The following is a 17468-nucleotide window of genomic DNA, read 5'->3' on the forward strand; positions in this document are numbered from 1 at the left end:
AAATCGACCCTGTATAGTTTTTCTGTACACTTTACATAAAAGTAGCTCATCTAATGAGCTTGACTTCAGATTTTCCCACAACTCCAGTCAAATTCAACTAACTGTTAATTTTTCAGTGATACTATTGTCGTATTTGGTTATATTTCATAGCCTTCCTTACAACTATTGATACACTTCTCACAATTACACTGCTTTCTAGGAACCTTGAGTTGTCAACCCAAAAATGCAGTTTTAAAAGACCTAAAAAATTAAAGTGTCTTGGGTAAATAGGAACCATAGAATATAAAATTAAGGTGAAATAAATTTCGTAATTACTTAACCTGTCTAGAGGATTTTAAATAACTATGTCAATTCTTTAATTGCGTAATACTGACACCCTTCCTTAGTAAAAATCATAAATATTTATGGATTTTTCCGGGCAATGAGCTTTAATGAGTTGATCACTCATGTGCAAGTTGAAACCTGTTACACCTGTTTTTTTTAATACTTTACCTGAGTTCTGAGAAATCTAACAGTTGGAAAGCAATCTTATCATCTTCAGGTAAAACAAATTGCATAACTATCTGTCAGATAAGCAGGACATATATTACTAATTGTTTCTAAATGAAAAAAATATCAGATGCATATTTACATGTAATTAACACAAAACTTGATGACAGAGTGCATGATCAATCTTAATCAGTAACAAGAATAGGGGTTTATTATGAGTAAAAGGCTATTATAATCTTTTTCCGTGTAGATGACGATGATGTATTCAGCATACGAAAAGATTGTAGGAGGTAATCTTCTATCTAACCAGCAGGAAATCAAAGCACACTTGTTTTCTAACTTAAAGAGTAACATTTCTACCAGTGAAACTTCTAGAATTGTGAATAAACCACGACGTGATCAACAAAAGTTGACTTACTTTGCCACAAGCAACCTCATCTCTATTCAAGAAATAATTATCTTCTATACTCGTAATCAAAACAATAACAACTTTTTGATTCCTTACAACCACGCTTACGTCAAAGTTCTCCAAAATCTGGGACCACAGTTTGTAATTTTATATAGTTAAGCCTTCACGGGTAAGAACTGACTCCATTCTTAGCTCACTTTCTTTAGTCATAATAGACCTTACTTTATTTAGCAGATCAATGATCTCAACTTCCTACTTACTTCGCTCCTGTGCACCTAATCAAAACCATTGTACAGTTAATAAATCGAGAAACGATCAGAAGATAGACTTTGGAAATACCCATAGAGATCACAACTGGTGCTCCCAAATTGAAAGATCCGTCAAATAATTCATCAACTAAACTTTGGGATTATAATTTCATAACCACTAGTTAATAAACCTTCTTTGAAATCTGGCATGCATAACAAGTACAATTTTCGCAAGAAAATCGACGCTTATGTATCGCTCTGATTTATCAACCTTCTCTACTTGGTATCGTAATAAACAAGGTAGAGAATCTGGTTAAACATATTACCACCAGATTACTTTTGAGAATGCTTTGTAGAAGTGAAAGTTATATTCAGTCTTAAGATTTGAAATGTAAAGCTTGACCAATGAGTTTACGGAAGACTTTAAAGCTTAAAAAACACATCATCCTAATATTTACGACGGCTGCAAAAATATCTTTTGAACAAGGCAGATTATGAAACATTAAGATCGATATAGGCCCAACATTAAACAATGGAAAACAGAAAAATCAGTAAGAATTACCAAAGGCTTGATAAACAAAATATTTAGCACAAAGTCTATATTCTTGAAAAGAAGTCGATAAATTCACATTTGTTGATATTTCAGGCTCATTTTTTATCTTTGAAAAACTGTTGTATCATCTTATAGTACCGGAAGAAATCAGAAAACAGCAGGCTAATTTTTCTCCTGATAATGTTTTATAAATACAATGAGCATGCCGATGCTGTACAGTTTTGTTATAATGTGTCACTCCCATAAATAAAATTTTAAACGCGTGATATCGCATTGACGAGTGCCGGAATCTTAGAGAAATATGACTGTGTTTAGATGAATAAGGTTGGAAATGAATGGGTGGAAGTATAATTTGTGGACGGCCTTTGAGCGATACTGAGGTGATCGTTGAAAAATGTAACCACTTGCTAGGGTCTGAGGAATTAAAACCTAGTGTGAGAAATTAGGATTAGTATTTAGAGTCGTTAGTGAGGGTTAAGAATTAGAGATAATGTTTTTAACACGAACTGACATCAGCTATAATATTGAAGTGCTCTTTAGCCATATAGATGAATGCGTTTAGTTCAAACTTAGATTTGATTGATTTTTTCCGTAAATTGTCGTCCCACCAATAAATTTTCTGTTCAGAAAATGTGAAGAAACATCAACACCTTGAAAGATTTGAAAAACTTGTCATTACGGTATAAACTGATCCTTTATGAGAACTCAATTAAACAGGCTCGTACGCAAAATGCACGAGCAAAGTGGGAAAAACCCGTCCTTAAAATACAAATCTGATAACAAGAATAATTTTCCATCAAACACTTCATGGATGGAAATGAAAATACATAGGGCGTCAATAAGTGTTTCAACAGAGAGCATTTTTCCAGGTGATCTTAGTGTGGAAGAATGACTGAAATACATCATCAATGTAACTCAATATAATTTCAAGATTTGAGATGGAAACTAAGAATTAATTATGTCCAGTTTGTCAAAAACATCATGCGTATAATCCCAATCTCTCAATATCGGAGAGATTTCGATTTTTTCCTTCAAGGTCGTATTAAATTCATAGTTTTCTTCAAACCCTGGAAAAATTTCGAAGAATTTGTTGCAGTTCTCTGAAATTTTCACAAAACTGATAAAATATTTCATAAAACCGGGATATTGGGTACATTTGCTCTACTGAGCTGTACACAAATTTTAAGATTTAGATCACTGAGAAAAGCACTATGTTTTATTTAAAAACGCGAAAAAAAGGAGCTAACTTAATTTTACATTGTAGGTTAGTGAGAACGTACCCCTTTTGTTTTTACAAACGACCATCTCTTCATGTTACCGCTTTTTCGCACATGTACTGTAGTAATTTTTTGAAATACTTTAACAAACAGGAAATCACACCTGCCTATAGAACTGAACATTGTGTGAGAAAGATAGTTAGAATATATGTGGGCTTAATTTCCGCAACATCATTCAACACTGTTTTGATAATGATCATTACGTCAAATATGAGAGGAGACGATGACATTCTATTTCTTCCTTCGTTCGTTTTTCTACTCAACTTGAGTTTTATCATCACTACAAGATATGCAACAACAAGAGGGGTGCACAGATTAGCTTATTAATTCCCAATACACTTCATAGATTTCGATTCATATCGTATGTTTAATTCAAACACTGACAACAGTGATGTTTACGGTAGAATATCTATTAGAATTGGAACGAAATTTCACTAGACAGTTAACTGCCTGTGTAGGAGTAGTTCAGACTAATAGACCAGTTAATTGTTTCGTAAAGGTAAGTGAGTCCTCAAAATAGATACTTTATAAGTCTTCAACATTGAAGCTAACCTCATAAGTTTTACTGGGCTCATTCTAGCTAAATCCCCTCGTGCAAGTATCCACATCCGATCACTATTGGATAGGCCCTAAGTCCCAACCCATGCAACAACTAGTCTGCTTAAATTATATATGAAGCTTCAACAGTTTTCCGAATAAATCCTTAGGACCCTGTAGTGGTATTGGTCCTAACTACACAGTACTCAAAGCTGAGCTCTGGACAACTGAGAAAATAGATACCCAACACTTAACACAGAGGAAATGACAACAATGGTGAGCGCGGGAACATTCATTTCAGAACCAATCGAACGGCACGGCTGAGCCTGACATGAGCGTCATTTTTGTGTAAATTATCTCTTTTATTCACAATAAATATATTGTTTCATCTCCAGCCGTAATGTGTTCTCCAAAAGTAGATAACATCATATTGGTGATTCCTACGATAGGACGGGTCAGTTTGGATAATGATGTGACTTCCACGTAAAATCTTATAGATTAGGTAGTCACATGACAAATCTACAATTTTATGATTAGTCTGTTATTAGAACAGTACTAATAACAATATAGACCATAATTCTACACCCCTTCATTCCTAACTTCTAGTTTGACTGGCTATGCACTTTTCAATTTGAGACATTTGAGATGGCAGAACATAACGTAAAATACAAATGAACGATTGAAAGCTGTGTGTGAACGGGACAACAAAGACTGATTGGTTAGGAGTTGGCAGGAAACATCTGTTTAGTGTCAAGACATTATACCTCTAGTATTCATTTACTTATTTTGTGTAGACACTATATTTCCTGTTATTCCATACTGAGTGTTGAAAACTTTTTATATTTGAAAAAAGAAAGTGGTGCTACTACTGTCCTGTGCCACTATCTAAAAAGAAACCTATTCGACCACTAATCTGGCTTCTTTTATATGTAAAACGACTGCTACCTACCAGCAAGAAACATGTGTTATGTAGATACTTTGTGACTTTCCCAAATAAATATTTATACCTCCTGCCTACTGTCTCGTTTTACACTATTCGCAACCAATGGTGTTGCCACTAACCAGGAAGGTTTTTGGTGACTTATCGGCAAAAGACTAATGCTGATCTGTTGTAGTTTCGACACGTGATTGTTGCTAACAAAACTATATCCTCCCCTATCTTGTATATATTTGGTCTTAGAAATCTGAGTTTAAGTCTCTGTCAATAATCGAGAGTCTGCTCGATTTGGACGGGAACGGCACAACTAACCCACTTATTCTGAAGTCACATCAAGTGGTATGTGCGTGATGTTCATTAGCTTTTCGTCGCATCCAGATGCTGTAGCTACGTCAATGTTGGTGCAGAACGAACATAACTATTACGGAGGCGTATTAGTAAGAGTAGGTGAAAGAAACAGCCCAACCACTTCCGTAATGGTCAGTCTATGACGCAAAACCGTTTAATATGCGTAGGTTTTCATTGAATTTGACGACAAAATGTACACTGTCGGACATTTGGTGACGTTGTCCTGATTATAAGCGCAACATTACCAAGTGTTTAAAGCCATTGTATTAACCAACACTTTATAATCAAAAATTAATGTCCTAATGACTAAGTTGCTTTTTCCGACAAAAATTGGGAAGCAACCATTGTACAGAAAAAAGCATGATTATTGGGGTCCGGGAAATCGGTTTTGTCGAAACAGAACATACTGTAAAATAGGACATGACAGAATTACATCGCATTACAGAAGTCTTTACTAATAATCAATAGTCCAGACACTAACAGTTAATATTCCTTCATCTTTTACCGCTTCCTCAAAATCATAGTCTGTTTCACAAAAATGAAAGAAGGACCAATATTACTCACATGATGACATATGTATAGAAAGTATCTACCAACATAACAAAACGCATGATAATATTTTGTTTTATTCTAACGGGATAAAATGACAAGTGACGTATTACGATATCTCGACCTTCAAGAACAGCTATTTCAAATGTCTTCTAAGATATCTATCTAAGTGAGAGTTGTTATCTCTGTATGTTACTGCCATTCATAATTTCATACAACAACCTGCTTTGTTATATGCTAAAAATTTCAGGATATGAAGTTCGACAAAAAATGATAACAGTTTAGAGTTCCAAAAATCTTAAAAATGTCACTTGAATGTTCTGATATTTAGCATTTGTTGAATGTATTCTTTCAAGGGCATTATGATGCATAAGGATTGCCAAGATACAGATAAATACACGATTAATAAAATTGAGGTATTATGATAATTATAAGTATTTGAATTACTATAGGAACTAGGAATCTCAGAAATAACGCAATTTAGACCAAACAGAACAAGGTGAGCACGAACGAACGCGTTGTATTTGGGATCCGAAATCAGGCAGACATCAAATACAAAGAAATCACTACTTCATACAAACACCACATCTGCCACAGCTTAAATTGGAATATAAGTTTCGGCAATCAGCTGAACGTCTTGTATTTCGGACTGTGTATTGGATAAAGACTCTGTATGATCCAGCATATACTCATTAGTATTAAAATTAACAACTGAATCGGAACAGGCTCACATGGTTCCTGTAATTTTATTTGATAGAAATGTCGGTTGTGTGTACTCAAATCATTGATATCCGGAATTCGCATCATATACTTCCCGATATTCGTCACCACAATCTCCGTAGCTGGTTGGAGATCATTACAGTGATAATACGTAAGTTCTACAGACTCAAAACGCCTCATATTCAAACGAAGAAACCTTCCTTTTAAAAGCTGTGATGTAGTCTCTTTCTTTACCGAATTTTTAGTATGTTTATATTGCAGTAAAAATGTATCTACTCCCCTCTCCAGTTCATCAGAAGAAACACACAATCGACTGCCTACTGCAAGTGGTCGTACATCTATAGTACCTGTTACCCATCAACTGGTTAGGATAGGACAAAAGAGCATCAGTACGAATTTAGTGTAAGTTCCTTCTTGTCTATTCTTTGTCAGTTTTTTACTCTTCTGTACACTATATCGCCTTACCATTAATATTATCTCACCACTCGTTATTTTACTTTATCTGTAACTAATATAAATCTACACTTTTCCGCCTACTTTGGTAAACAACTATCCTACACTATACTATTCTTAATGCCTATACTCTGATTGGAAACCCATACTTTACACTATAGTCAATTAAAGCATTGCATCGAAGCCTTACCCACAGTCCATAATTTGTAACTGTCTGATAAGCTTGTAAAATGGTACTTATAGAAATAGTGTTTTCCAACAGGATGTGAAACACAGAGCATTGTGTGAGGTATGGTATATATTCATAAAATAAGCGTAAATGAGCCAAACATCACAAAAGGAGGGAGGATGGAGTTACTGACCAGCAAGCATTGATGGTGAGGGCGATGATTTCAATCCACCCATGTTTGTGGGGCAGAACATTTTGTTTGCATCAGGGTCTTTATGGACGAGAACAAGTCAATCAATCTGTGATATTGAGGTTGTTCTATTACACCCACCATTCAGACTCTTGTTTCTAATTTTTTTATGCTGGATTAACTATTCTACTAAGACAACCTATAACATGCTAACTCGGACTTTTACATGAAAACTGTGGATGATGAAAAAACAGACTGTAAAGAGTATGGTTGTTATTTTACTTATCACTACTCTCTACAATAATAATAATAATAATTCATTCTCAAATAACAGATTGTTACATGAGGCATGCCGGTTTACAGGCAAGATCAAATTGTTAAAGTTACAATTTTCACTGTTGAAAATTACTCTGCTGGGTTGATATTTCATAAGATATGAATGTAAATGGATTTCATAAGAAACATGTCAATATCAATATCACACTTGGCGCACTTTATGGAGGTAGCGTTGCAACATACAACTGATGTTCGAGAATAGATACATGCGAAGTTGGGGGCTTTTAGAAGTTTCAAACTTATATCCCTCCAGAATATCGGAAGCTTTAATAACGGTGTAGGACGAAGTCACCCGTGCCATATCTGTTTTCGGTGGAGTATCTGCAGGAGGCTGAAAAAGGTGTAAGAAAAAGGAAGGACGAAAAGCAGAGCACACAATATTCATGGAGGAATAGTTAAGGTATAACCATTTAGTCTATTTGTCTGTTACTGAAGTATTTATTAGGTAAGAACATACTAGTGTGTTAAAGAAAAATAAGTGTGGGCAAGGTATGAGTGGATAAGGAACTGTATAAATGAAGGTAGTTCAGAAGGAAGCATGGAATTGTGTAATTATAAAATAGTGCTGAAAACAGTATTCCGATACAAATGACTGTCTCTCTTTACTTTAGAAGCTGTTTAAACTCTTTTTTTTTTGTTTTCAGATTTTATAGGGTATAGAGTGGGTTTCGTTTTTAGCCAATTGTCCAGTTTGCTTGTATTAGGATTACTTGGTAGGAAGTGGAACCAATTCAGCTTTTTTTATAACATGATTCAAAGTGGTATTTTGCATGAATAATTTCGCATCAATACCGTTGGTTCGTGACATCCCACTAGACATAAGGAGCCGTAATTAATATGTTCTGCCCCACAGACACGGGTGGATTGAAGTTATCTTCCCACCATCATGTTTGCTGGTCAGTAACGCCACCCTCCCTCCTTTTATGATGTTAGGTTCTCTTACGTTTGTGGTCGGTATGAATATTGCTTTTATCAAGGACCATATTTGGAATACACTGTCTCTACAAGTTCCATGTTACAAGCAAATCAGATGGTAATAGCATTTGTATTATGGGTTAGATATCCATTTAATATATCGTACTGCAATGAAGATAACTAATGGCAAAGGTTAGAAGAGACAAGTTAGATTATATGTGGTTAAGAGATGGTAAGGGCTAATAGCAAACCAGAGGATATGAAAGTAAATATTGTAAAATTCTCAGGGTAAGAAAAAATAAAACATTGAACAACTCACAAGAATTTAGGACATATGAGCTTCTTTTAATCGGCCTTAGTTGGTCAGCATCCATAAGATTAGTGAGTTATCTGTCTACTTGTAATAAGAAAAATAAAAGGACATGACACTTAGGAAGAATAATTTGGATTTATCCATTAGAGAGATTCGGAAACTGAAAATGAGAGTTAGGAGCGGAAGGCCATGGTTAATAATCAATAAATAGTAGGGAAGGATAAAGCATGTTTTTCTTTAGTTTTGCTATATTTATACTAACGACAATGGAGTTCGTTATATTCTTGTTCCGTCTAGATATTGGGCGGTCCATAATAAAGTGCCTCATTGGTAGGCGGGAGTTCAAGGAATAGTTGGTGAAGTTCTTTAGAGTTTAGTAACAGGGTTATTAGCCTTTTAAATTTGGTAAAGGTGTCACAGTTACGGATAGGTATTGGCAACCTGTTCCACAATAAACTATACCGAACTGTAAAAAACTTACAACGCATTTGTTTTTGGTGTTTTTCGGTAAATAGTGTATATGCATTGTTTCTTAGTCTATAGGCTGGGTCATTGATCATAGTTGGACAGGAGGTTAGGAATGACAGTCCATTTATTGCTTTGTAGAGAAATATCAGATTGTTCCTTAACCTACGGTGCCATAAAGGTTCTAAAGAGAGGTGCTTACATCTACTTGTGTAATCAAGAGTGGTGTCACTTCCTAGCAGTTGGCGTGTAAAACGTCTTTGAACATCTTCTACTCTTATTTTGTCAGTTGTATTCATATTAGAGAAGATAAAAGAGCAGTATTCTAAGGAAGGTCGTACACATATTTTGTAGAGGGTAAGCTTGGCATCTGTCGTGAAGAAATTTTTTGTTATGAAGCCAATTAGACGTCTAGCTTTAGAAATAATAAAGGAGGCGTGTGCTTTAAAGTTTAGGCTTTCTGTGTAATTTATTCCTAGATCGTGTACTGAATTAAGTGTCTGGACTTTACTTTTATTTAAGTAAAGTTGGGGTTTATAGGGGTGCTTTCCAAAGTGCATGATCCCGCATTTGTGGAGGTTAAATGGTAATTGCCACTTTTCGCTCCAGATAGTTAGGTTATTGAGATCATCTTGAATCAGGCGTACACTTTCACTTAGAACCTCAGGCTTATAGCTGTATACTATTTTGAGATCATCAGCATATAAGTATGTTTCCCCAGATTTTATGATGTTACATATATCGTTTATATACAGGAGAAACAAAAGTGGGCCTAATACACTTCCCTGGATGACGCCACTAGTTATTGGTCTAGGTAATGAGAGACAGTCGTTGTACTTTACCATTTGTTTACGTCCCTTTAAGAATGAAACAAACCATGAATAGAGTGGGTTGTTGATTCCGAAGGACCGTAGTTTGGCTAGTAGCCGTTTGTGTGGAACCTTATCAAAAGCTTTCTTAAAGTCTAAAAATATGACTGATACAAGGAGTCCATTGTCTCGTTTCAGAGTTATATCATTCATGTAGTCCACTAGGCATGTATCACATGATCTGGACCTAAGAAATCCATGTTGGGAGACCGAGATGAGATTATTAGTAATTACATGTTGGACTAACGCCGCTTTAACTACTTTCTCCATCACTCTAGACACCACTGAAGTAATGTTTATGGGTCGGTAATTTTCAACATTTGCTTCAGGTCCTGTTTTAATTTTGGGAATGATGTGTGTAGTTTTCCAGGCAGTAGGGTAATGCGCTGTAGAGAGTGATATCGCAAATAGTTTGAGTAATAAAACACACATATCATCGCCTCCACGTTTTAACATGCTAGCCGGAATACCATCTGGTCCATCAGTGTAGGAGTGTTTCAGTGTACTAATTGCCTTAGAGATATTCTGTACATTGAAGTCTACGTTAGTAATCTCACAGGCAGATGCTGTGATAAGTTCTGAATCATTAAGTGGTTTTTCATCAGTTAATGAGGAACAAAAGTGTTCATTAAATAGTTCCGTAACAAGTTTAGGATCTTCGTATACTTGTTTGTCTTTAATAAATATGTTTCCTCTCGACTTAGAACGTTTAAGTTTATTTTGAAAGGGTGTGGTGAGTGCTGAGGAGTTATTACTAAGTTCGACAGCACGTTTTTCCTGTTCGATTGCTTTTTGCGTACTTATTGCGTCTGTCTGGACAAGTATTTCTGTCATCGTTACTAAAGAGGAGAAGTCATTAGAGTTGTGGAAGCGAGTACAATGTCTCTGCAGACGTCTTCGTGTACCGACCGGTATAAACAGATCTTTAGAAAACTTAGGTCTCCAGTACTCTAAAGGTGCGATTTTGTTGATGATACTTTCGATGTTGTGATAAAATATATTGGTTAGTGTGTCAGTATTGTTTGCAGTAAAGAATGTTCCCCAGTCAGTGCTTCTTAGGTAATTGTGAAAATTATTCCAATCTACCTTGCGATAGTTTCTACGAAGGGTTACATTTTTACGTCTACCGTTTGTGTTTTTTATATTAAGGCTACATACGACAGTGTTATGATCACTACCTGGAAACTTTTTTCCAATATACACAGTATTGGGGGTGAGGCCACTGGTAAAGACTAAGTCCAAGATATTTTGATGTCTGGTAGGGCTACTAACATATTGAGTCCACTGTCCTAGTTCTAGACATTCAATAAATGATTCATAACGTTTCGGAGCTTTGACTGGAAACCAAGAAATTTCAGGCATGTTGAAGTCACCACAAATGAGCTTGCCTGTGAATGGAAGGGATGATGCTAGTGTGAATACCTCTGATAATACTGCTATTTTACCTATTGCCAAGTTAGGTTGCTGGTAGATACAGCCGAACAGTAAGGTAATGGAATTTGATGGCTTTAAAACAATCCACACCGAGTCCTTCAGTTAGTTTAGTTCAGGCATATCGCATATTAGTGAGTTTAGGCTAGAGTGAGCATAAATAAGGCATCCTCCGCCTCGTCCTTTCAATCTATCGCTTCTATATAGGAGGTAGTTATCAAGAGATATACTTAGATCGGAAATATTACTGTTAGTCCATGCTTCAGATATCATTATAAGTGATGGTTGATATATGGAAGCAAACAGAGCTAAATCAGTCTTTTTATTGCAGATCGACCTAGCGTTGATAAGACACATATTAAACAAGTGGCCTACTAAGTTAAAGTGAGTGAGAGTATCTCGATTAAAGATGTCATGATCCTCGCGTGAGTGATATATGTTTGAAGTAATAGATTGAGCGTTTTTCAATAGCTCTGTATTTTGATAGCTAGAGTTACTGGGGCATGTATCAAATGAGCTAGTGAAGTTGCTTGGGGAGTTTATCCAGGAGGAAAGGGTGGGAGTACTTTCTGATGCGAACTGTACGGGGGAAGCGAGTTTATGTTCCGCACTTGGTTTGAAATGACTAGGGCTATATGCTTCAACAGGGGTGCAACTAGGGGCCTTATTCCAAAAAAATCTGGTACATGTTGACTGTAAAGTGTACTGTTATTTGCAAGACAGTTTTGATGGTTAAGCTCGTAGCCTCTGTTATAACTATTTGCGCTAGTGCGAGCATGAGAGGGGTCTGATGCTCGTAACTGGAAGTGGTTACGACTGTTGTTATATATGGAGGCCGTCTTCATGTGGTGGGTTGATACTGGAAAGTTCTCATTCTGAGAGTAATTACAATTGTGATTCTGGGGAATGTACATAGGGTGTGGGGTGAGGAACCTGCAATTACCATGCTTATTAACGGTTTTAGGCTTGAGAAGGTGAGTGGAGTGATCAGTATTTTGATAGTTTTTGTGAGTGTGCGTGTAAAAAGGTTTGTTACGCTCAAGCGTACTACCCATTGTGCGAGGTGTTGATGGCAAGTTACATGATATCAGCGGGTAGAACCTATTCACTGTTGTTGGGATACCCACAGAACAGTTGGCCTCAATCTTACGTGTCCCCCTATTTCGTATTTTGGATTTTATCTCCCCAGTCTTTTTTGTCAGAGATGAAGGGTTTCTTTGTCTCTGTGAGATGAACTTAGGTTCATTCGAATCCTCTTGTGGAGTATCTCTTGGGGAACCAATTTTTACATGAATATGCTTAGTTGGGTGTGTTTCGTTACACGGCCCACATTTTGGTATTATACTGAGCGAACACCCGGGATCAGAGATGCCGTCAGGCTTTTTAGTGACAGATGGGGACCGTATCTTATTCAAAGAGTTCTGATCTGCAGACTCATCTAGATCTACGGATGGACCAGTCGTTTGTGGTATAACATCATGCTTGTTATCCATGCGCTTTATATCAATCATTTTGTTGCATACTGTCTTTAGCTGGTTTTTTACTATCACTCTGTCATACGATTCTATTGCTTCACGTCTTCTTATACGACGTTGACACGGTGTTAGGTCAGGAGTGACTTTAATGCTTTTGTATGGAACTAATGAGCTGATATTTTTGCTCAAATCAATAAACTGCTTAGCATCGTTACAACAGCCAAACTTAAATAGTAGAGGGCAAGTCAATCTATCCGACTTTTTTCTAAGGCGGATGACTTGGCAGTTGACCTTCAGCATATCGCATGCTTTAAGGCAGATGTCCCTCAACTTATTTGGGTGTATGCGATCAGGGAGATTGTAAACTACTGCATTGTGGGAAGACATCATTCTTTTCGTCACTTCTTCAGCCACAAACTCTAAAATACACTCAGCTTTAGTGAGTTGTTCGAGATTTTTATCGGTTTTAATACCCCATGTGTGTGTGAGGGGTGCTAGTTGGTTAAGTCTACTGTAAATTTCGGCTAGGGAGTTTTGTAACTGACGAATGTCAGTACTATATCGATCAGCATTCTCGTATACATGAGATACACTGTTAGACTCCTTGGTTTTTGGTATATTGGACCTAGGCCTGAGCAAAGCATGCGGTCTGGTGGACTGTGTTGACTTTTTGATGCACGTGAGCATTTCGCTTTTTATGTCAACTAGTCTTACCGTTGGCGTACTGCACGAAGAGATAGAGGGGTTGTTACTTGGAGAATCAGGTAGTGTTAGTGACACTTGTGGGTAGGTAGAATGGGGTTCAAAGGATAAATGTTTATCATTTTCAGGTACTGAGTCATCAGTCTTAGGAGTTACGGACTTTGACCTTTTAGTAGGCTTGAAAGCTGGTGAAATCTCTCTTTTACCCGAGTTACTTGACATATTTTGAAGCTGTATGAGTTAAAAACCTGTCTAATAGATATATATGAGTATATAATTAATTCTACGTATTAACCGGGTTAATACTAGGATCAGAGACTATTACTATATAACGTATTACAGATAAAAAGTGCTCAGTTATAATATAGCTATTTCTAAACCACGTGAAAAAATGTTACCACTTTCAAATTTCGCGCTGGTGTAGTTTACTTGGTAGGAAGTGGAACCAATTCAGCTTTTTTTATAACATGATTCAAAGTGGTATTTTGCATGAATAATTTCGCATCAATACCGTTGGTTCGTGACATCCCACTAGACATAAGGAGCCGTAATTAATATGTTCTGCCCCACAGATACGGGTGGATTGAAGTTATCTCCCCACCATCATGTTTGCTGGTCAGTAACGCCACCCTCCCTCCTTTCTTACTAACACCACCTACACTCATATCTTACAAAATATCAACCCAGCTGAGTAATTTACTACTGTGAAAATTGTAACTTCTGTAACAATTTGATCTTGCCTGTAAACTGGCATGCCTAATGAAATAAACTTTTATTTGAGAATAAATCATTATTATTATTTCTCTTTTATCGACCCCATCCCGTAGAAAAGCTAACTCGCTAAAAAAACGCTAACCAGAAAAAATAATTCAAATTTAAACTCTGCCCTGAGAGTTGAAGGAATAATTATGACGTCTCATGATGAAAGCCGAAATTCTTCGGAAGTCACGAGACCGATGCACCTTCTAACAACCAGAGCAACACTCTTTATAGATACATGGAACGTCCGGACAATGTGGGAGACAGAGAAGACCAGTCAAATAGCAATGGAAATGAGAAGATACAACTTGGCAGTACTCGGAATCAGCGAAACCCATTGGACACAAACTGGACAACAAAGGCTAGGTACAGGAGAGATGCTGCTGTACTCCGGTCACGAAGGGGAAAATGCTCCACACACTCAGGGAGTTGCTCTAATGCTGTCCAAAGAAGCACGAAATGCACTTGTGGGATGGGAATCTCATGGACCCAGGATAATCAAAGCATCATTCAGAACAAAGAAGCAAGGGATCACAATGAACGTTATCCAATGTTATGCACCCACCAATGATAGCAACGACGATGATAAAGATCAGTTCTATGAAAGGCTGCAATCAATTATAGAGAAGTGCTCACGAAAGGACCTCACCATCCTGATGGGAGATCGAAATGATAAAGTTGGAGGGGACAACACAGGATATGAAGATATAATTGGACGACATGGACTAGGAGAGAGAAATTGTTATAATTGTATTTTTGCTATATAAACGACCCAGCTATTCCTATTGCTTAGTATTCTTATACGATGACACTCGATAAGACCCCAAAATCAGAACACGTTGAACAGGAATCAAATTGTATTCAAAATAATAATAATAAGTGAACAGCAATCAGCAATCAATAGTTTAAATATCGTTCATATATTTATAGTATATGCATAAGAAGCTTATAGATTTTCTGCAATAATATGCCCGGGCTGATCGGTTTAAAATTAACCAATCAGCGCGCAGCAACACCATCATGCATAAAACATGCTTAATCCAATCTATATCCCACTAACACCTCCCCCTTGAGCAGATTCGTAGGATCTGGTGTTAGGGTCCAACTGCAACCGCTTTACTGGTTTGCGCTTCCGGTTAGTCCATCTTCTAGATAATAAGGACGTTGTATCATCCTTCGTTTGCACCTTGACTGTCTTGTCTGTTTCAGGTGTTTTGATCTCAAAAGTGTCTAGCAGAACACCAAGAGGTAATCTATGCTGCGTTTCGTTGTTGGAGATCGAGGTTGATTTCAGTTGGTTAGCATGACGCACCCAGATTTCTGAACCAACAGACACCTCGTAAACCACATTTCCTTTCTTTTGCACGATCCGACCAGCTATCCATGTAGGATGTTTTCCTCGATAGTCCATAGCAAGTACCTTTTGACCCACACTGAACAATCGTTTTTGTGCCCCATGGTGTCAATTGAACTGCTTCTCCATAGATAAGTTTCGTTGGGGTTCACGAGCTGGCGTCGGACGGATGACATCGAGATGTGTCCTTATTTTTCTGCTAAGTAACGCTTCCGCTGGGGAGACCCCATTTGTTGTCTGAGGGTTCGGTGTAGAACGGTAGATAAACAGGAACCTCTTTAAGATCTCGTCGGTGGTACCCTCCCCTCTTGATTTTTTAGGGCGTTTTTGAACGTACCAATAAAGCGTTCCACTTGACCATTCGATTGCGGATGGAATGGAGGTGTTCGGATGTGCCTGATTCCGTTCTGCTGACAAAATTCTGAAAAGATAGATGATGTAAATTGTGTGCCGTTGTTGCTGGCTACTTGTTCTGGTACCCCGAAACGACTGAATAATTGACGTAGCTTTTTGACTGTGCAGCTTGCAGCTGGATGTTCAATGATGAAGATTTCCGGCCACTTGCTGTATGCGTCCACTACCAGAAGGTAAGTTTGTCCATGGAATGGACCAGCGAAGTCTAAATGTATACGCTGCCACGGTGACTGTGGTATCGGCCATGATTTCAACTCTGCTTTTCGTGGTGCTTTTGCTGCCAATGTACATTTTGTACACGAATGGGATAGCTGCTCGAGTTGGCTATCTAATTGTGGCCAGTATACATAACTTCGCGCTAGAGCTTTCATGCGGCTTATTCCAGGATGTCCTGCATGCAGCTGTTCGAGGACTGCCGGTTGCAACTTCTTCGGGATTATAACACGTTCAGCAAACATGAGACAATCGTCGATGATTGAAAGAGATAATCTGCGCTGATAAAACTGTTGAAGCTCTGTTGAACTGATCTTCGAGGGCCACCCTTCTAGGTGGAACTTTCTGACTTCTTGTAGAACAGGGTCTCGAAGAGTCTCTTTTCTGACTTCATCTGACGACACTGGAGTGTTTCGAATTGCCGCTGCTACTACACTCCGTATTTCTGGATCAACTGATATCGAGGCAATGATCATGTCCTCCTGTCCAGGATGCTGAACTCCAATAAGTCGTGGGAGGGCATCGGCTTGACCGATAGTATTGGTTGACTTATACCTTATGTTAAAGTCGTAGCTCAAAAGCATTGTTACCCAGCGCTGTAGTCTGTTAGCTGTGTAAACAGGAATCCCTTTCTTGGAGCCGAATATTGCAATCAGTGGTTTGTGGTCTGTCAACAGAGTGAACTTACGGCCGTAAAGCATTTTATGAAATCTTTTGACAGCAAAAATGATTGCCAGAGCTTCCTTTTCGATTTGACTGTAGTTGCGTTCGGCTGGGGTAAGTGATCTGGCAGCATGGGCGATTGTCTTCTCTGTTTTGTCTGGAAACACGTGCGATATAACTGCTCCAACTCCGTGACTAGATGCATCAGATGCGACAACAATTTCCAATCTGGGATCGAAGTGTGTCAAGAGAAGCTTTGAGCTGAGCATTGACTTGACTTTGTCAAAGGATGCTTGACATTCTGCTGACCACTGCCAAGGTTTATCTTTCGATAGTAATTCATTCAGAGGGCCTCTCACTCGATGCATTTCAGGCAAGAATGTGCTGTAGTGACTAACTAATCCCAAGAATGATCTTAATGAAGGGACGTCAGTTGGTACGGGCATTTTCTGAATGGCTTCTATATTGGCAGGGTCTGGTCGTCGGCCGTTCTTATCTAGGATGAAACCAAGGTATTTGATCGAATGCATGAAGAAGATACACTTTTCTTCACGTAGTTGGAAACCATATTCCAACACTCGGTTGAGAACTTGGTGTAGACGATCGGAAAGTTCACTGTTAGTGGAACCCATAACTATGATGTCATCTAGATAAGCTGCTGCACCCGGTATGCCAGTTAG

General features: G+C 37.8%; 1 protein-coding gene across 1 annotated transcript in view; it reads right to left on the bottom strand.

Annotated features, from left to right (window-relative positions):
- The window catches only part of Smp_170290 (neuronal differentiation protein), a gene marked incomplete at both ends in the record, with an annotated part of 74354 nt that extends 71350 nt beyond the window's left edge, over positions 1-3004 (bottom strand). Inside the window, one exon of the mRNA XM_018794591.1 lies at positions 2980-3004. Within this exon, the coding sequence (XP_018648989.1) occupies positions 2980-3004 (25 nt within the window). The remainder of the gene's footprint in view (positions 1-2979) is intronic.
- Positions 3005-17468: the final 14464 nt, after the last annotated feature.

This window comes from Schistosoma mansoni, chromosome 1 (assembly GCF_000237925.1).
Source record: "Schistosoma mansoni strain Puerto Rico chromosome 1, complete genome".
Classification (NCBI taxonomy): domain Eukaryota; kingdom Metazoa; phylum Platyhelminthes; class Trematoda; order Strigeidida; family Schistosomatidae; genus Schistosoma; species Schistosoma mansoni.